At 43.8% G+C, this 20,623-nt stretch overlaps 1 protein-coding gene across 1 annotated transcript; it reads right to left on the bottom strand.

The window, feature by feature from the left end:
- Positions 1-5,080: 5,080 nt before the first annotated feature.
- QTRT2 (queuine tRNA-ribosyltransferase accessory subunit 2) lies at positions 5,081-20,543 on the bottom strand. Its single transcript, XM_005511459.3, has 8 exons — positions 20,322-20,543; positions 18,105-18,160; positions 15,813-15,889; positions 12,902-13,111; positions 11,818-12,017; positions 9,066-9,217; positions 7,411-7,528; positions 5,081-6,429 (listed from the first exon to the last, which is right to left on the bottom strand). The coding sequence occupies exons 1-8, from the start codon at positions 20,516-20,518 to the stop codon at positions 6,168-6,170; spliced, it is 1,272 nt and encodes a 423-aa protein (XP_005511516.2). The 5' UTR covers positions 20,519-20,543; the 3' UTR covers positions 5,081-6,167.
- Positions 20,544-20,623: the final 80 nt, after the last annotated feature.

Genomic DNA, 20,623 nt, shown 5'->3' with positions numbered 1-20,623 from the left:
CTCAAAGGAATCTCAAGGCCTCTTAGAGAAGCTGAGAACAGAATCTGCTGTGAGAGAGAGGGGCATTCCACAATCACTGGGGTCCTGGCGTGGTGTGAGTCATCGGACGTATCATCAGTGAGACTCCAGAGCACGGACAGCCCACGATACTCATTTAACAAATCCATGCTTGGAGCGTGGACACGTGACTAGAATATAGTTACGTATATAAGGAGACTTGTTTCTATAATAAATGGCTTAGCGTGATTCACATTGAATCGACTTGTTTTGCTGAGTCCTTATCTCGTTCCTACACTTCGGGACCTTACATTTCTTTCTGTCACCCTGTGCCACGGCAGAAGGGCTGTGATGCAGGGGGACTACTCACCTTGCTATGCCTCAGCTGGGAGGCAGCAGCATTTCTGTCCATCCCTGAGGGACAGGCAGAGGGAGATGGGTAAATCGGTAATGCTGTAGGACTCCCTTGAATATTTGTGATGGCACCAGCTGCAGGGAAGAGGTGAGCCACGTATCAGGGGTGATTCAAGCACCCCATCACCCCTCAGCCTCAGGTCGTAAGGCCACCAGCATTACCCTGTAGCCTTTTGCCTCAGTGAGCTGGAGTGCAGTGGCCATTGCTAAACTTCCTGAACGACAATAGAACACTCCTTCCTCCTCAAGACTTGGGCAAAACAAGGGATATAAAAAGGCACATGCCAGTGTCTTCTGCAGCTTGGTGTTGGCAATGCTACATGTGGACATACTGCACAGCTCCCACTCCTTTCTTTGCTGGCCTTGCCAAATCATAATCATCCTGTTTGCCTGTGCTCCTTCCTCCCAGATGCTCCATCTCCTGCTCCCTTCCTTGAAGATGCTGCCTCTCTCTGAAGGTTTTGGCTGCCTGCCAGTCTCTGTGTTTTCTCCCGTCCCAGTTCATGCAGCTTCTGAGGAAAGTATCTGGCTTTCCTAAGGGTTGGTTTCCTCAGCTGTTTTTCAGCACATTGTAGCATTAAATTTGACATTTCATTGTAGACGGTTCCGTTTTAGTCTCGGAAGGACAATATAAAAAGCTCAGGACAGATTTGTAGCCTCTGCTGACTTCCTGCAAGATGTTGCTGACATCACTTCAATACCTCCCCTGATTAACTCATCAAAAGGCAACTCAGCCGTTCACCTGTGGGAGGAGGGAGCAACAAACACAAAGCATTGCTACAAAGCCACCTTCATGTCATGCTTTGAAGTACCTGTCCAGTACCTCAGAAAGGCAGGCAACTCAAGAGCAGAAGGTATCACACACTGCAACAGCTGCAGGAACTCTGGCCAGGGACTTTGAAACCACTCTGTTATTTTGTGAAAATCTATGCTGGGCCATTACATTTAAGGGCCATAGTTTTCAGCTCTTTTCTTGAGCACTGATCTGCAAATCAACCTGCTCTGTAAGTATGGATGGGTGAGATGCACGTTGGCCTGTAGAACCACAGGCATGAACCATAGCCTTTGCCTTTCCCAGCACACTGGCCATACCCTTGAGCAGAAAAAGCTTTACACAGCAGCAGAGGGATAAGGAAGACAGGAATTGGCTAATCCTGAGATTTCTGGCAGATCAGGTGCCTCTAGTTATCATTTCTTTACTTATGGCCCCCGTCCTTGCTACATAGCTTCTTAAATTTTCAGGCCAAAGTTTGAAATAACTCTGGTTAACCAGATAACTCCTCCTTATCCAAACCTACTTCCCAAAGAGCTCTGCAAGATGTTCAGGCACACAAAGCACTGGCAAAGAGAGCAGGCTCTCTCTGAAGTTTTTGACATGACAGGGAGTGAGCAAGGCCAGGAGCTGGAGAAGGTACATCTGAAGTGTGACAGAGCATCACATTGTGTTGCACATTCATCTGACCAATCTAATTAAATCGTACAGACAACAGATGTAGAAGTAACCAGAAAGTTCATCATTACCTCCTTGTGAGGAAGGGAAGGTACTGCCTTTACCAGCCAATATGTCACCAGGGAGGAGACTGTGCGCTCTGACAGACGCCATTCACACTGGCAACATTGACAGAGAAACAAGAATATTTTGCTGCAGGAAGATGTTAACCACTTTTGCACCAGCACCAGCTTTGCGAACCTAGACCCAGCTTCTCAAAGGGATTTAACTTCATTCTCTTTTTGTTCGAAAAGTCCTATCATTCCTACAGAATATGCTTAAGGAAGGATGGTAACATATGCTTGAAAACATCTTTAATACTCTGAAGAACTGAGGGCTGCATTACCAAAAAAAGATATGAGATCTCTAGTGAAATATGTAAATCACCCCAGAGTACTACAAAAAAGGATCATTAAACTGTTCTGCACCATCATCTATTTTGTGTATGCCTTCCATATCACTGAGGAAACCTCTCTGAAATTACTGAGAAGATTTAAACATTTTAGTGGGGCCCCTTGCCTGACAACTAAGGTTACAAATCAAAAATCAACAGTGTTCAGGAAGGAAAAAACCAAACAACCTACCCAATGCTTAAAAGTACTTCTGCAACATACCTGGAAGCGATTTTTCTATTAATAAAAACTTCATGATCTGGAAGCCCTCTGGACCTAAGAGATGTAGAAATAAATTGAATACCCTGCTGGAACACTTCCAGTCTTGGGCAGCTCCTGCAATCCCGTAGAGCCACAGAAGAGCAGACCTGGAAACCATCAGCCAAAGCTTGATAGAACCTGTCACAGACACCGTGTCCTAGTCATTTAGAGGATGGATGGGGTGGGTGAATGTGTAGGGGAAGTAATTACGTACCTGAAGGAAAGGAGAATATATTTTTGTGATAAACCAGTTCGACCTCTTTTTCCTTAACACATTTTAAAGCATACCTTTGAAACTGCTAAAGAGTCTGCAATATTAAAATAGCTCTGAATGGAGTAAGTTACTGAGCAGAATACTGATGAAGCGGTCAGAAAGGCACAGGACTTGGCACTTAACATGTGGCCCTGCCAGTTATTCTCATCAGAAAGAGCATGAAAGGTTTTCCTTCTTCAAGGGGAATGTTAGCCTGAAAGTTGCTAAGGGAAAGATGTTAAAGGCTCTAATGTTTTTGTAACACACCATCTCTTTTGTGTTCCGCTCTGCTCTTTTGTACTCTGCCATTTGGGGATGGATGGCAGTCAGGGATGCTTTGCAGTCTTCTGTGCTAAGTAAATTTAATTTGGCAGAGAAAATTTTCCACTCTTTATTCAATTTTCACTTCTCCATGAAAAGTTTAGTTTCGTTAATGTAGTTTTCTTCCCCGTATTAGGGCAAGAGTTCTGTTTTTGAAATAAATAAGGTCTCTGCTTGGAAACAAAACTACAAATTTTCTAAGTTAGCAAAAGAAATGTTGCTTCATTTTTACAATGTGAACGAGAAGGACCAACAGATTGAAAACTTGTGTAAATACAACATACTAAGGTTGTTTCGGGTTAGTGCAGTTCATAACTGTGTTTGTTAGATAATGAGTAGATACAGCTGGTCAAATTTTGCCAAACAGGCAATTTTTCGCTTTGTGCAGCTCTGGTACACACAGAACAAACTAAGCAGAGAACCGTAACAGGAAAACCCAATCAGTATGACTGGAAAATGAACAGTAACACAGTAGCGTGGGAAGACTGGAAGGTCAAAAGGGTTGTTGAGAATGGCACATTATTGGTACTTACCTTAGCAGGTCACGAAGGTCCCAGTACAGCCATGTGCAGCTTCTCAGGACACCCAGATTGGAAGAAAAATAAATCCTAACGATTCACAGAGGTTGGGCAGGAATGGGGAGACTGATCACAGCTAGCTCCCAAAGGGTACAAAATAGCCCTTCCAAAACTAGCAGTAAGGTTACCAACCTGAGGGTGACAGAACACTGGAACAGGCTGCCCAGGGAGGTTGTGGAGTCTCCTACTCTGGAGACATTAAAAACCTGCCTGGACACATTCCTGTGTAACCTCATCTGGGTGTTCCGGCTCTGGCTGATGATCTTTCGAGGTTCCTTCCAATCTCTAACATTCTGTGATTCTGTAATGTGAGGAGGTCACAATAGCTAGCATCCCTTCTAGCATCCCTTATACTCTACGTCTTCACAGAGGATCCCTGACAGACCTCTTGGACACAAGCATCTTGGCGCCTGAGTGCTGGGCTGACTCATGCACTTTGGTGATTGTATGTGGGCATGAAAGTGTCAGCGAATGAGAAGATTTAAAACAGTCGCCATCCCCTAGGGTTTTGCATTGACACTTGCAACACTGTAGAAACAGACACTGCAGAAACAAGCATCGCAAGGGCCCAACACCACCACCGTATCTTGCATTCCTCTTGAAGGAAGCATGAAACACACCTGTTTCATTAGAATTCCCAGACCTTCAAGACAGTCAGACCTTCTACCTCATGCAGCATAGGCAGGACCCTGTCTCCAAGTTTCCCAGTGCTGCAACAACATTAGCAATCATAGGGTACTTCTTGGAGTAAGGACATTAGTGCTGTATTTTATGTAGTTTCTGTGGCTGAATCATTCCCCATAATGCCTGTTTAAAGACAACAGTAAAGCAGCCTTTGCACCATTTCTTGAGGATCCTGTGGAACAGAAATGTAGTTAGAGTCCTTACTACCATCCCAGCCTTATCCACTGTGTTGCACTGACACCAATCCGTAGTTGCCCAAGGAGACCGGGATGCACAGGCAATGCTGACGGGGAAGCTAAAAACTCCTTATAATCCATGGTAAAGTCATTCCAATGTGAGTTATTAAAAACTTAAAACATTAAAGAAGTGGTGAAGAAGAGCAAACCACAGAGTAATCCTTAATTGCTTTAACGCCAGCAACTTTTAACTGCAGTATTTCTTTAAGCTTAATTCAGGTAATAGAGTTCTTATGGGGAGACATATAGATGGGTGTCTTTTAACATTTCCAGGTCTATTATGGAACTGTTTTGGAGCAAATTATTTGGACCCCTGCTCTGTGACAGGATCCTGTTACTAGATGAGTCACTGTCCTCCATCAGGCTGATAGGTCAAGTTTCCAGGAGACATCTTCCTCAGCACTGCACTCAGGCTCTCTGGTACACCACCTCTGTCACACATTGAGGAGCCAGTGTAATGAATAATAAAACTTTTTATTGTTGCTTTGCAAGGTAAAATTAATAAATCCATGATTCCAAAGTAAGGAGCATTAAAAAAAAATGAATAAGAGGAATGTGACATAACTAAGTCATATTTTAAAACAAGGAGCCACAAGATTCTTTGTAAAATGCCTTTTCCTACAATACATCTCTTCTACATCTCCATCTCACATTGACATTTGTGTAGCCTGCTATTTGACCAGTGCTTGGACAGTTGGAAAGAGTTGTACATTCATTATCATCCACATGCTACTGTGGGAGTGAAATCTTAGTCCATACAGCTGAAAGGGTACAGAGTCAAAAAAACCCTCTAGAGCAGGACATGGATTAAACACTTTCTCTTCTTTCTGGCTCTAATGTCGGAGACTGGAAGCCCTGAGGCAGGGGTTTTCAAGTCCAGGCCGAGGTAGAGGGCCTCCTCCTGGCCCAGGGAACATTCTGCACTGCAGGCGGCCAGAGGGGGAAGTACACACACAGTCTCTTGTGCCACCGAACACAGCAGCATTTCCAGTCAGTCCTTCTCAGGGACACAGATGCTGGCAATGGCCACAAGGAAAAGTGTGTTAGACTGAGCTGGGATCTCTCATCAAGAAGCTGCATGATAGGACAACCAAACCACTAGGATTTTCTGGAAAAATAATTACCTGTAACATCCATTGAGTATGGAACGAGAGTCCAAAACAGCTGCTGAGCCTCTAGGCAGATGCATCAGTTTTAAGGGTATGCCCTAATTCTTCAGTCACAAGTTCAATAATTCTGTCATTCCATATGGAACACTAACAGCGAGTAACTGAAAACAAAGCTATCCATACTGGTCTTGCGACATGTTCAGGCTCTTCCATACCATAAGAACGCACCAAGCCGATTAACCAAAAGGGATATTTGAATGAGGTCTTCCTTCCCCACCAGGAAGCAAGACCTTCTTCAAATGTCCCTTTCAATTCCCTCCAGGAAGCAAGGCATTTTACTACTAACAGCTCCAGGTGACCCTGCTGGCAGTTCACCTTACACAGTCCTGCTGGATAAGGACATAGCCTGCAACCTCCTCTATCCTCTCCGAATTCACTGGCCTGGCTTCATATTTGCTGGGCCTTGAAGCGCCTGTCTGAAGACAAGCTTCTTCAGCTGATCCAGTTTATTGTCTCTTAAGGCATCCTGTATGGCATTGAAGAAACTGAAGTAGTGCTGGAAGTTGTGCATCATGAGCAGGACACCCGCCAAGAGCTCCTTGGTCATGAGGAGGTGATGGATGTAGGCACGAGTGTGTCTCTGACAACAGTAACAGGTGCATCCTTCCAGCAAAGGACCAAAATCATCTTGGTACCTAAGAAGGAAGCAAAGTTAGATAACAAAGGTAAGAAGACCCATTCAAGCAATAAAGTTTATCCGGTTACTACAAGGCCTTTTGTAGGGACCTGAGCCTTGAAGTCCTGAGAGCCTGAATCCAGCTGCTGTAAGATGTGTTGACATTCAAGACCAGCAGCACTGGCACAAAGGACTTCAGATATCATGCCAGAACTCACTACAAGGCCAAAAGGCCACATATCTAAGTCAGAGGATAACTTTGACTACATCACAGCTAACAGCAGAGAGAGGCCTTAGCTGTGCCTTCCCTGACAAAGAGGCTGCAGTGCAAGATGCCTCACTAGCTATCACAGAATCTATGAAGGAGGAAGCTACCAGAAACAAGGATATACTGATTAACAGTACTGCCCTCTGAAGTAAGATGCACCATTCTCACAAAGTAGAGAGAGGATTGGGCAAAGCAACACACTTGTCTATTCAGACAGCCTAGTGGCAGCTGTGGAAAAGAGAAGGAAGGACAGACAGCAACACTGGCCAAAGTTTTTGTGAAGTATCCAGAAACTGCAGAATTGCTCTGCAGCTGCCCAAACTGAGTCAGAAAGTGGAGGCTCTCCACAGTTTAAATAAAACCTAGCACCTCAAGATGATCCAAGTTAGATGCAAAAGACCAAAATGATCCCCTGACAACCTTTGTGAACCTACTGTCTTTCAGGTGGAACATAGTTATGACCACAGTATGTCTGCTGGGATAAATAACCAGAAAATCCCTGACTTGAGGACAGGCAAAAGACAGCGCTTTCATACACACACTGTTGCCTGACGACAAGCTAGAACACTTGTCCATCGCCCTCCATTCAATGTCCAGAAGTACTGTTTTCAACACCTTCATGTTTTATGAAGCCTACCCTCCAGCTACTGACCACATGCAATCAAATACAGAGGTCAAAAGCATTATATGTAGTGATACAGCTGCATAAGCCCTCCTCACAAATTCACGTACCTTTTGTCTTTCAGAAATATCTCAAATGGTGTCATTTCTGGATCAGCTTTGGAGATTTCATCCTGGTTTTCTTCAGCGCCATTCTCCTCCAGGTCCTGGGCCCCATTTTGCTTTAAAACTTTTAAATAAAAGACAACAGCCCTTTGTGAACAGACAGCAAGGGCAGAGGAAGCGTAGCAACCTTACAGCAGGTATTTCTGCTACTTCCTTGTCACATTAAAACTCCTGCCTCATGTTTCCACCTCCTGCCTATAGTAAGCAACTACTTTTCTTTAATTGTCATAGGTTAGTTAACACAAATACAATTTCGGATAATCAAAACAGCAAGAATCAAGTGAAAACTCATCTGCTAAACCTAATGAAGAGTTAGAGCTAAAATAACTGTGTAACTTTTTGCTGCTCTGCTGAGCTGAATTCTTGATAAAATGTCAAAAATATTTTCAGTCTGAACTGCATGCTGAACAGAAGGCAATCACCTGAACAAATTGATTTTATTGAGATTTTGTTAGAGTAGACAGGCAACTCATCTGCATTCAATCATTCTACTTTTCATGCTGTCATCAGGCTCAGAGATTTAGATACTTTTATTTTTTTTGTCTTTTTTTTAAACAATTGGAATCAAAAGAGACTGGTAGCACTACTGCAGATGTAGATTCCACATCTGCTTTTTCAACAGTCTATCTTGAAAATAAAACATCACACTGTAATTTTTTAGGTTTGCATTTTTAGGCTTGTTCTTAAGCAGGAGATGTATCTGGAAACATCAATATTAATGTTTGCACAATCCATGTACCAAGTGTTAAACAGACACAGAAAAAAATAAATTGTCCTTACCTAGAATATTATGATTTAAGAATAAGGTGAGACAAGGTAAAGAACAATAAACAAAGAGAAGGGTTAAAAAGCCAGCAGCAAGCACAAAGAAACAAGATGTTCTGTTCTATTCAGCTGGTTTTGAATTACCCAGGCATGAAAAGTGCTAGGTTCTACCCAGGAGGAAAAATGTAAAATGTTTTTCTGTATTAAAGCATTTAATAGGCCAAAACAAAACGGCTGCATGAAACACATTTGATAGATGATTTAATGGGTGATACACATGCTCTCATCTCACAGCGTAATGAGGTAATGAGTTATGAACATCTTTTTGTTTTGATATGAACTGGTGAATACAAGGACAGAGAGGAAAGCTGCCAAAAAAATGGGATCCCTAGCTTTTGTCAGCTAGAAAGAAAGGACTTCAAAAATACATTACTAAAACAGACACATATTCAGTTAATTCTAGTGAACGGGTATCATAGATCTCCACTTAATATTATAAGTCCAGCCTTAACTGCTAATGGTAACAGAAAATTTGTCAATGGTGTTGAACCAAAACACCTGTAGTCAATAAGTGTTTACAAAATACTTGAACATATTCTGGCTAATCAGGCATTCAGATCCTGGGTTGAGGCCTCAAGTCCACCTAAACAGGTTTAAAACCAAAATACCCTACCTTCAAAAGCAACATTTGACTGCGGAATCTCAGTTTTTCCAGTGGTTACTGCACTTATTTAAGGAATGAAAACCTCAAATATAGATTGCTCCAAAGCATGAGTTATGCTTGCCACAATACCGGAAGGTGCAGTAAAAATTATAACGACCATCAAGAAGCCTACCTGCTGCTTCAGGGCCTGAATGGCAGTCGTAACTGAAAACCAAGGCACAGCCTCGCTCTGTCACTTGGAAAGGAAAGAAGCTCTCGAAAATGTCCACTCCCCTTTCAATGCACTCAAGCACCTCATCTGGTTTGCCTATGCCATGGATGATTCTGTAAGACACACACAAGAAGACAAACCCAGAATACTCTTGAGTAGAAGCAAGCAGTTACCTGAAGGAAAAGACACATGCATGTAACTTATCCCTGCGACTGCTAACCAAAATGCAAGTGGGTACAACAGTCATCATTCAGAATCCTATGTGCTTCCATTTCCCTACCTCTGACCTATCCAGTACATGACAGGCTTTTATTTATCTGCCACTTAGAAGACAGCAATAATCCCTCATTTACTGCAGAAAAACCTCATTCTGTTCATTACGTTTGAAGTGATTTGATTTCTTTCACATACACACATAAATGCACTTAGATTCAAAATTTCATCTAACATCTCTGCTGTAAAACAGATATTTTCCTTAGACATGTTTGTGCCCCAGGGAACTACCGATTTCCAGACACGTGGACCCCTTTGCTTGGTGACTGTTTAGGAGACAGTCTAAAAAGACTTGATCAAGAGCAGCAGAGACAGCAGTAGATGGCTGGTCAAAGATCCAAGCCTCCAGGTGACGGACACACCATAGAGCACTTGGAGAACTGCCTGGAGGGGAATGCACTAATGAGAAATGTCATAGCAAGTAGTTCCTTGCTTTATTCGTCGCTCCTCTTTACACTCTACCTGCTCAAGCGATCTAACAAAAAAACCTCAGCTGTCACAGCCCTTGGGACATGGCACAGAGAGCCAGGAAGAGCCCAGCTGGATTGCCATCAATGGTAATAGAGATCTTGCTGTTAGCCAAATTTATCTGGAAGCTTCCCTGAGGGTGGGTGAAGCAGAAGAGAACAGAGCAGTGCCTGCTCTCCTGCAGGTGTGTGGCTGGGCTGACAGCAATAGAAACTAATGTAGGGCAATGATCTAAACAGATAATTAGGAAAATACACAGGGGCTGATAAATGAAGTCACAAGGTGCCATTTTTAGTTACTTTCCTAAGTGTTCCAATTAAATTGATGAGTACAGAATAAGGATGGGAGAAGTTTACACCATAAGTGTCATGTTTCAGGCTCTCAGGGCAGGGAGAAAATTATTCTCAATAGTTAAAAACAGTAGCTCTGCATACATGATCAAAACCTTTGCTAAAACTTACCTTTGCACAAGTTAAGGACAAACATTTGCTCTTGCAAGGGTTCTAACGCTATTGAAAAGGAAAATAAGTTTTACCAGGAGACCAGCACCTCCAGGTGCATGGAGGTACTCTAAAGAGTACATTTGCAAGATCATTTCACTATCAGAAAAAGTCATTTCTGGGGTGAAGCACAGAAAGTGTTTGTCATATTGAAGAACACTGCTCTAAAACAACTTTTCCAGCCAGAATGGCAAGGGTGATTCAGGAAAGCAGGATTGTCTGAAATTCACTTGAGGTAATTACAAGACCCCCGAGGGCCAACCAGCTTTCTTCCTACAAAGAGGTCAGAAACACTTGTCTTAACCAGGCAAGCAAATAATTTGATAGATGCAGCAGATGCACTTGTAGCTACTAAGGTTAGCTCAGCAGACTGGACTCTAATGCTCCCAGGGGATCTTCATAAGTACCTCGACCAGACAGGATGGCAACAACACAGCTAGGCGCCTAATTGTCAGGAAAATTCAAACCCTGGGCATCGCTAAGCATGAACAAGCTGCAACACCAGACACATGTTTTTGCATTTTATTTCCTTTTGAACACCATTAGGTCAGAGCAATGCTCAGCTAGCAGAGGGCAGCACAGCTAAAGAAAAAAAATGGGGCCTGAGTCACTCTCTTCAGGAAACGATGAAAAAGGCACCTATACGAGAGCAGTAGCAACAGAAGTAGCATGAACAACCCATGCAAAAGCCAGCAAACTCAACCCAATGCTAAGAAGCCCCTCCAGTTCTGAACCACTAGCAAATATTAGCACACATTTTCTGGAAGTCTTTAGTTAGTTAGTCATTTATAAATGAGAGCCAAGAATGCCACCACTCCTGTCCCAGTCTCTGACATGGATCCGATGGGCATAACCCATACCTCAGAACGTACAACAGTCCCTAAACTATGCCAGTTTAAGCAGAGAATACACATGTTTTGAGCCAGGCTGTACAATCTCTGGTAGTTCACAGGCTCAGTGCCTCAGGTAACTAGGTCAGACCTTGCTGCCATAAGATCGTATAAGCATTGGCGGGTTCCCTCAGCACTCCTTTCTTCTCTCCTCCAGTTCAGACCAGAGAGATCTGGAACATAACAGTTTTTCTCAGAAGAGGTCCCTGTAAAATAGGTGGATAACAACATTCTTGTTTGAGCTGAAGCTGAAGTAAACCATGGATGGCCTTGGAGGCCAAATGCAAGAAGCCCAGGCATGTCCTACCTGTGATTCTTCCTAAAAAAAAAGACTACTTGAACTAAAATCTTGATTATTCTCCAAATGTGGGGAATACCTAAACCCACAATGTGAGCTCAGCTTGGTGCCAGTCGCAGTTAAAAACTGAACCAAGGGTTGAAGACAAAGTGGTAGAATTTATGCAGCCTGGCACACACACTGCACAATACAGTTATTTCCTACAGTGATATTGCACAGCAGCCTGCAGACACTCCTCATAATAGGACAGACGGATTTCTTGGGATGTTACCCATACAACTTACCTTGGTTTATCCTCTGGCAGCTCTGCTGTGACAGCAGCTATCAGTTTCAACTTGGTCTCCTTGGCCATGGCACGTCCCTGGAAGCCATCTAGCAGAAAGCCACCCACAGGTCGCTTGGCAGTCTCCCTGGCTGATCTGAGCCTCTCTTCCAAGATATCTCCACCTTCAATCGCCCCAAACATTACACTTCCTTGTAGTTCCTGGCCCAGGAGAAAGCTACAAGTGTTAGAGTGTACTCTGCCAAAGACACGGAAGACATCTCACAGCCCAGGTGCCTGCTACTTAAATCCTGCATTCCCAGGAATTTGCCAGAGCAAATCCCACTGTGAAGTCCAAGTGTAAAGTAGAAATAGGATTATGAGAGACAATTCTGCTCCTTACCTTGAAAGTACCTCACTGACAACTTTGGTACCATTCTTCCCACCACCCTACAGAAGGCAATAACCACAGATCACTTTGTACACAGCTTTTTATAGAAGGCCTTTCAGCACTACATGTGTCACTGCAGAATACAAAATGGGTGCCATTATCCTGGCTGTCAGACACTAGATCTCGCAGCCTTTCAAGGGATACCAATATTAGCTCCTGTCACCCATTTTCCTTTGTAATACAGACTCAGATAATATGTCACCAAAAGGGAAGTTTTAAACCTGCTGGGGGAAATTAAGAATAGCACTGGCAAATCCTAGCAAGTGCTCCCTCACCTGGGACTGAGGGGACTTCAGAGCAAGAAGATGGGTTTTCTTAATCTGAATGAGAAGATCCTAGTCTCCCCGTGTATGTAGCACGGAGGTAGCAAAAGAAATGAAACAGTCCAAAAGTGCAATAAAATAAAAAAACATGAATTCTCCACAACTAGTAGAGATAAGTATCCTGGAACAGGAGGCAAGTTATTAAGAGGGTGGCAAAAGGAAAACCCACTGCGCTACTGGTGACACCTCCTCCAGGACTGTCACCAGTGCATTCTCTGATAAATATGTATGACACAATTTCCTACTAAATCACATCCTGGGACTGGCCCGGGATGCAGCACAGATCAAAAAGCAGCTGCAGTGCTTTTGCCTCAATATTTTTAGGACCTTACCGGTGACTTCTCTAGCAGCTGAAGGCACACATCCAGGAAGGAAAGTGACCTATCCACAGACTTCTTGGCTCTTTTTCTACCAACTTCCCCAGAAATGGTGTCTCCATCAGAGATGCACTGAAACCAGTCTGGCTGGATGGCCCGCTGTATGTCCATGAACTTGGAAGGTGTCATTTCCATGCGTCCCGAGTTTCCCCACAGGGACACCGTCTGTCAAGGAAGAACAGGTATGAATGTTAGTTGCAAAGGTTAACAGATCCTACAAGTCAAAGGAGGGAAGGGATCGATCTGGTGAAACATCAGACACTGGAATCATACTTAATAGATAGGCTGTCCAGGAGCACAGCTCAGATAATCAGCTGCCCTTGGCACAAGTGAAAGAAGATAAATGACCGAATTGGGATATCTGAGAGTCTTTGATGAAACCATCACACACACTCAACATGTTTGAAAATCTCCGAGATAGAGCAGCTGGCCTATCATCACATAAATCAGTGGCAGAATTGGAAGAAATATTGAAGAAAATATTTAAATTTCCAGATGTATGTTGTCATCTCATGAAAAGCAGCAGAGGTTGCAATGGGAAATACAGCTCACTAATTTTCTGTATACAGTGCAAAACCAACAAACTTATTTCCTCTTCCGAGCAGAAAATCAACACTGCACATGTGAATATACATCTTTATGTAAACCACACAGACACACTGGAAAGAATACAAAATGTTGTTAGGCAATTTAATCTTAGAATCCAATGTTATTTTAGGTCCCAAATCCAGGCACTTAAGAAGGGACTGAAATATCAAGTGCAAAAGAAACATAGAGCTTTCAAAGTGAACATAAGAAATGGCAGGCACTCATCAGGACTACACACAGCCTTCTCAGTCTCTACACACGCTTTCCATTCTGAGTGAGCACACAGGCCCCCATCATCCGTCATTACTCCACAACACCCTTAAAAGATTTAAAAGCAAAACAATAACATCTGCACATAGAAGTTATGTTACCTGAACACCTCTGGGCTAGCAGATGTCACCATTCAATTAGCTACACATTCATTTTCACAAAAATGTTACCACAGCCACTGCAACTATGCACACTACCATGCCTCATCCTATTCTGTAATTAACTGTAATTAATCTGTAATTAACCTGTGAGTGCAACTTGGCAGTTGCTTTCATTGTATTATTGTTAGACTTGAGGCACTGCTGCTCCAAATTTTTAAAAAGGTGCTTAAGTAGGTTAAGTATTGGGCTTGAACCGTTAAAGAGGGTAGGTTCTTTTCATATGCAACCCCATTAGTGCTTTTTTAAATGAGGAACTGTCTTCAGCTACCAGAAATGGTTTACAGCTCGAAGCGTTATGGGGACTTTTTTGGGCTTGAGGGTTTAAACACATTCTCCGAGTCTATGCCAGACAGACAGATTAAGCAGTGCAGTTCTCATGCATACTAATTTAGAAAGTGAATTTGGATGCAAAAAAATGTGAGCAGAACATTATTTTTGTCTGGTCTCAACAGAAAAACAAGAGGATTGTGCAAATACGCGTCTGTTGTCTGTCCATCCATCTCTCCTGATCGCTTTTGGCCTCATCAGCCAATATCACCAAATTTGAGTAACAAAGAAACAGAGAAAAGTCTTTAAAGTAATAACATTTTTGTAAATTTCCCATTAAAACAAATAAAAAAGCAAGTCCAAAGGAGGGAGTCCCCAAATTAGTACCTGCAGAATAAGTGGAACGCAACATCTGTATGCTGTTCTGCAACAGCATGTTGGCCAGTTAGTACCTGCTGCCTTTTATGTGAGAGCATCAAGAAACAGCTGGTAAAGGCAGATGGACAAAAATCAGAAGGGTTTGAGCCGAAGAGCAGAGAGCGTAATCAAGTCTGGTTACCTTCATTCTGCTCTCCAGAGGAAAAAAGCCGCTTTAATAAATAAAATAGCCATGCAGCTTACAGAACAGAGCGTTATGCCATGATTATTTAAATCCAGGCCTGTGCCAGGCTTTCTGCCACAGAATCCAGAGCTTTCTGTCCCACTGCTTTCAAAAAGTTTTAATAAGTATTTGTCAGTGCAGATCCAGCTCCAGAAGGCCTTGCAACAAAGTGGCAAAATCCTCACAGCTTCAAAAAAGGAAAAAGAGGAATGAAACCTGCAACACCCAGGCTTAGATCACTGCTATCACCTCACAGCTGCACAATGGAGAGACACACTTCAGGTAATTCCTTCCCCTCAGAGAGACAGGAATACTGGTTCCCAGGAACAAAGAATATATACCAACAGCTAGATGGCAGTGGCTATCCTCTGTCATTCAGTGACCTTTCACCAAATGTGACCATAACCAAACAAGCCTTGGGACTGACCATATGGGAGCAGGTGCCAGGAGTTGTCCCTTCAGGCCAAAGTGGCAGCAGGCAGCGGGTGGCGCGTGGGGTGGAATGGGCAAACATCCACAAGAGCGCACACTCCTGGATCACTAAGCCACCTTCCTGCAGAAGTACTAATTTCTTCCCCGCTGTGGGCCTGTAGCAAACTATAACCACACACACAGGGTTTCCAGTTTATTGCTTATCAGTGGCATCACCATAAGCTTGTTCAGCATACACGCTAAAACACATGTATTTTCTTTTATTACCATGTTAACCACAACAGCATGAGAGCCTAGAGCTCTCCTTTCTATCCAAATTGCTACCTAATGTTCAGAGAACACACTGCCAAGTAAGAAAACGTCCAGTTTTATTTACTCAAAGGCAGGAGCATGTAAATGACATTCCTCTTTGTGCAGACACTTATTTTGCTATAAAGCATAAAAAACATCTGGTTGTCTAAGCGTACCTACACCGATGAGGTGAGGACTGGCAGCTTTCTTTTGGGAACTTTAAGCGGATTCTTGCAAGTCTTTACAGTTACTGTACCTTGTTAGTGTTGTAGCCAGAGGGACAGGGAGTGACTGGGTCATGAAGGGAACAGTATAGCACTGTGTCTGGCATACCTGCAAACAGAGAGAGTTTTTTGATTGAATAGAGTTCCATGAACCAAAACAAAGCCAATGTAAATACACGGCTTGTAAATTTGCAAAAGGGGACAGGGTATTCTCCCATACACAAGCACATCCAATCTGACTAGGAAAAAAAAAATGTGTTCATTTGTTCTCTCAGCAACAAAGGCAACAGACTTTTTCCCAGTTTTAGTAGCTGCAATGCAGAGAGCACAGCATCAGGACAAACTTTCAAATAACACCCCTTGGTTCTGCAACCTACACAGCTCTTTTGAGATTTATTTATGTTTCTTCTTGATTAATACTCCTTCTACTAAAATTGACTGACTCACTTGACCACTCAACTGACACACTGGAGATATGTGAGATTTGACACAATCTAAACCAAGCAACAGCCTCAAGACTGAAACATTTAAGGAAGGACAACATATACTGAGAGAACAGATCAGCTACAGAAATGATAAATTTATCATCCCTGCCAGACTCAAGGTTTCAAATGTCCAGAAAGCTAGATAGTGTGTCTCAATGATGTACAGTTTTCTATTTACAGATAGCCAGTGAAACTGGTCAAGCCTCCAAAAAGTTTCAGATAAAAGGGATTTTCAATCTTTTTTTTTTTGTTCCAAGGCAGTCGAAGTTTATTGAAAGTTGGGTGCAAACTTCCTTTGGAAATTGAGCCGAAACTTTGCTTGTGTCAAAATCTTAATGTGTTTTTAAAAAAGTGCTTGGCCCAAGTATACAGGACAAAAATTCTGGAACATTTAAAAAAATATATAATAATTTACATTACTGTATATACTAATAATATATGTACAACTGGCACATACAAAACACTCATAAAAATACCTCAGTTTTGATAAAAGTTTTAGCAGATCAGAAGCTTTTTTTCTTGCAAAGTCTGCTAGATTCCATACATAAAGAACTGTCTGTGTATTATAGAAACTAAGCAGACATGCCATCACTTCAATAAGATTTACTCTAAACCCAGTATAGCCTGAGATATGCAGACAAAGCATCCAGAGAAGAACCTTGTTGACTTGGCTGATCATCCTTCAGTTCTCTGAACTACCTCCCCAGATATAAATCCAGGCTATGATACAGATATTCACACCAGATGCTAACTCTGCATTCATTGTGCACTCAGGTTCCTTCACCACATGAGGCCAACAACAGTGATCCTGGCTGCACACACTGCATGTGGTCGGGCACATTTGCTCATCTGTTATGAGAACCAGAGGAAAAAGCCAGGACAGTCACAAACACAGGAACTGCTGCTTTACTCATTCTTATCACCAAGGTGTTAAGAAAAAGATTTCATTCATTAACTGGTCCAAGAACGGAGTACAGGAACTGATGAAGATCACAAACGTTTGGTGCAGCAGCCGACGGCTATGGCAACATTGACTGTTTTGCATTTGACTATCCATAAGTTGAGTATATTCCTAAACCTGACTAACATGGAAAAATTGAAGGAGAATCCAGGGAGAAAGTACAGTCTGACCACTAAACTCACAAGAATAAAAAACAACGAAAAAATGAGCTTCTCCACCTGCTTCTTGAGCTCCTCAAAGCTCCTGCAAATCCAACATTGATCCCCTGTCATCTTCTCAGAATAGGAATAGCTCAGAGGCAGAAGCATTCACCAGCTGAGACTGATTTGATGTGGGGTACTTTATTCTTCATACTGGACAAAGATTTCCCATTGGAACTCTTCAGACGAAACCAACTGCTTTATAAGAATCCAGAAAGACAGCTTCAGCAGAAAGATACTGCCTGGAAACATATTTGGACAGCTGCATGGGGAAAGCCATTTTCACAACAACTTCTAATTCTCCTCATCAAAAGAAGTCAGAAATTGCATTTAGCAAGATCCACTTGCAGCAGTGACTAGGGGCTACAGTACAACTCCTCTCAGTTGTAGTATCAACTTTCGGGTTAAGCGCATCCCAGTCAGTGCTGAAGCCACCAAGGAGAAGGCTAGGTGCAGAAAAAGAGACATAAAGCAAAACCACTATTTTTGTAGCCTGTTTCAAGGATTACTGACAACATATTACTTCAAGTCTTCCTTAGTGCCACTTTGGGTTAGAAAATGCCTAAATGTGGAAAGCCTATGCCTACAACTTTCTGCCCACTGTACTGCCTAAAAATGCATCAGTTGGATCCACCTGTGTTATTTCTCCAGACACACAAGCAAACACACGCACTTTACCTATAAATTTTGCAGCTCCTTCTTTATATTCTTCCAAGACATCATGAAGTTCTGCCCTACATGAAATACAGAAACACAGTGATCTTTTTGACAGCCATTTACTTAGTTAGTGGTTCCATAACTAAGGCTTCCATTTCCATATTTATGTGTAACTTGGATTGATTTAAGCACTGATAGAGCTGTAAGAAGCCATTGAAGGAGGAATGTTGTTTTTACAAAACTGGGGACCTGACACCTGACCACAGCAGGGGGGAAGGACTGAGAGACATCAGACTATGAATCCTTAACGTAAAACAAAGTCTGTTCAACCTAATCCTGGAATGTATACTGATACCTGTATTTACAAATGTTAATCTAGGGGGAAAGGTAGCCAAAGAGCCAGTAACCCATATTTTAAATAGATCAATAACGGGAAGGGGATTGTTAGGGTTAATTAAATATATAAACTGAGGCAGGCATCGGGTAGTCTGTAAACCCTGGAACAGCCAACCAATGGGGAACAGGCGAGGGAATTCGCAGCCAGGATTTGGAGGGCATATAAGCAGTGGCTTTTTGCCCTGTTCCATGTGCCCACCTTTAGGGAGAACACCTGGTCTTGCAAAATGGTTAATAAAATTTGCTTTGCTGAGAGATCCTGCCTGGATCTATTATATTGGCAAGGTAATAATTTTCTACAGAGCCTAAGAATCACATCATACAAACCAGGGCACTCATAATTCTGTGGCAAAAAGTCAGAGCTTTTACCCACTCTGACCGGTGACCACTGACTTTCTGGAGCACACAAGGTCACATTGTGACTTTCTGGGCACCGTTACTAACACGCATCACTCACGCATCACGCATCACTACAGTGGTAGTCAATGGTGCGGAGTCTAGTTAGAGGCCAGTATCTAGTGGAGTGCCTCAGGGGTCAGTACTGGGGGCCAATATTATTCAATATATTCATTAATGATTTAGACGAGGGAATTGAGTGTACTATCAGCAAGTTTGCTGATGACACTAAGCTGGGAGGGGTGGCTGACACGCCAGAAGGCTGTGCTGCCATCCAGCGGGACCTGGACAGGCTGGAGAGTTGGGCGGGGAATAACCTGATGAAATTTAACAAGGGAAAGTGTAGAGTCCTGCATCTCGGCAGGAACAATCCCAGGTTCCAGTATAGGTTGGGGAATGACCTATTAGAGAGCAGTGTAGGGGAAAGGAAGCTGGGGGTCCTGGTGGACAACAGGATGACCATGAGCCAGCACTGTGCCCTTGTGGCCAGGAAGGCCAGTGGCATCCTGGGGTGTATTAGAAGGGGGGTGGTTAGTAGATCGAGAGAGGTCCTCCTTCCCCTCTACTCCGCCCTGGTGAGACCACATCTGGAATATTGTGTCCAGTTCTGGGCCCCTCAGTTCCAGAAGGACAGGGAACTGCTGGAGAGGGTCCAGTGTAGGGCAATGAAGATGATTAAGGGAGTGGAGCATCTCCCCTATGAAGAAAGGCTGAGGGAGCTGGGTCTCTTTAGCTTGGAGAAGAGGAGACTGAGGGGTGACCTTATTAATGTTTATAAATATGTAAAGGGTGAGTGTCATGAGGATGAAGCCAGGCTCTTCTTGGTGGCAAACAATGATAGGACAAGGGGTAATGGGATCAAGCTGGAACACAAGAGGTTCCACTTAATTTGAGAAGAAACTTCTTCTCAGTGAGGGTGCCAGAGCACTGGAACAGGCTGCCCAGGGAGGTTGTGGAGTCTCCTTCTCTGGAGACATTCAAAACCCGCCTGGACATGTTCCTGTGCGACCTCACCTAGGCGTTCCTGCTCCAGCAGGGGGATTGGACTAGATGATCTTTTGAGGTCCCTTCCAATCCCAAACATACTGTGATACTGTGATACTGTGAACAACTACACAAACTAGGGTCGGAAGAGCTTCTAATGAGCGTCATGATGTTAATCTTCCCTTCAGCTGCCACCGTAAGAACTAGCTTTGAGAGCTGGCTGCTTCTAAAGCTGGTTATTCTGCTGGGAAGATGATTGTGAAGTCGCTCAAAAACTGTGCAGCCCTCTGGGTCACTTACCTCCACGTGCTAACTCCCTGCACTTCCCTTCGAAAGGGAAGCAACAAAGGGGCAACCGACTCCGACATTTTGCCTTGCACCCCGGGAAGCGAGAAGCCCGGGTAACCCCAGCGGGACACGCTGTGCCCCGCAGAACCTCCCTCGCCCCTCCCCGGCACTCACATGGTCGGCAGGGTCAGCTGGGCCACGGCGGGGACGCCGCCCACCTCCTGCAGCGTGTCCTGGGTGAGGTGCGGCGCCGAGCCGGTCCGCGTGTACAGCAAGCAGCCCGGCAGCGCCAGGGCGGCGGCCCCGCTCCGGCCCAGCTCCACCAGCGTCCCGAGCCGCCCGCCGCCCGCTCCGCACAACTTCAGCTTCATCGCCGGCCCCAGAGCGCCGTTAACCGGCGTGGGCCTCCCTACTGCCCCGCCCCAATCCCCTCACGCGGCATCATCAGCGTGCGCCGGCGGGGAGATCTCGCTCTT

This window comes from Columba livia, chromosome 1 (assembly GCF_036013475.1).
Source record: "Columba livia isolate bColLiv1 breed racing homer chromosome 1, bColLiv1.pat.W.v2, whole genome shotgun sequence".
NCBI classification, from domain to species: domain Eukaryota; kingdom Metazoa; phylum Chordata; class Aves; order Columbiformes; family Columbidae; genus Columba; species Columba livia.
This window is presented reverse-complemented; position numbering and strand designations above follow the sequence as displayed.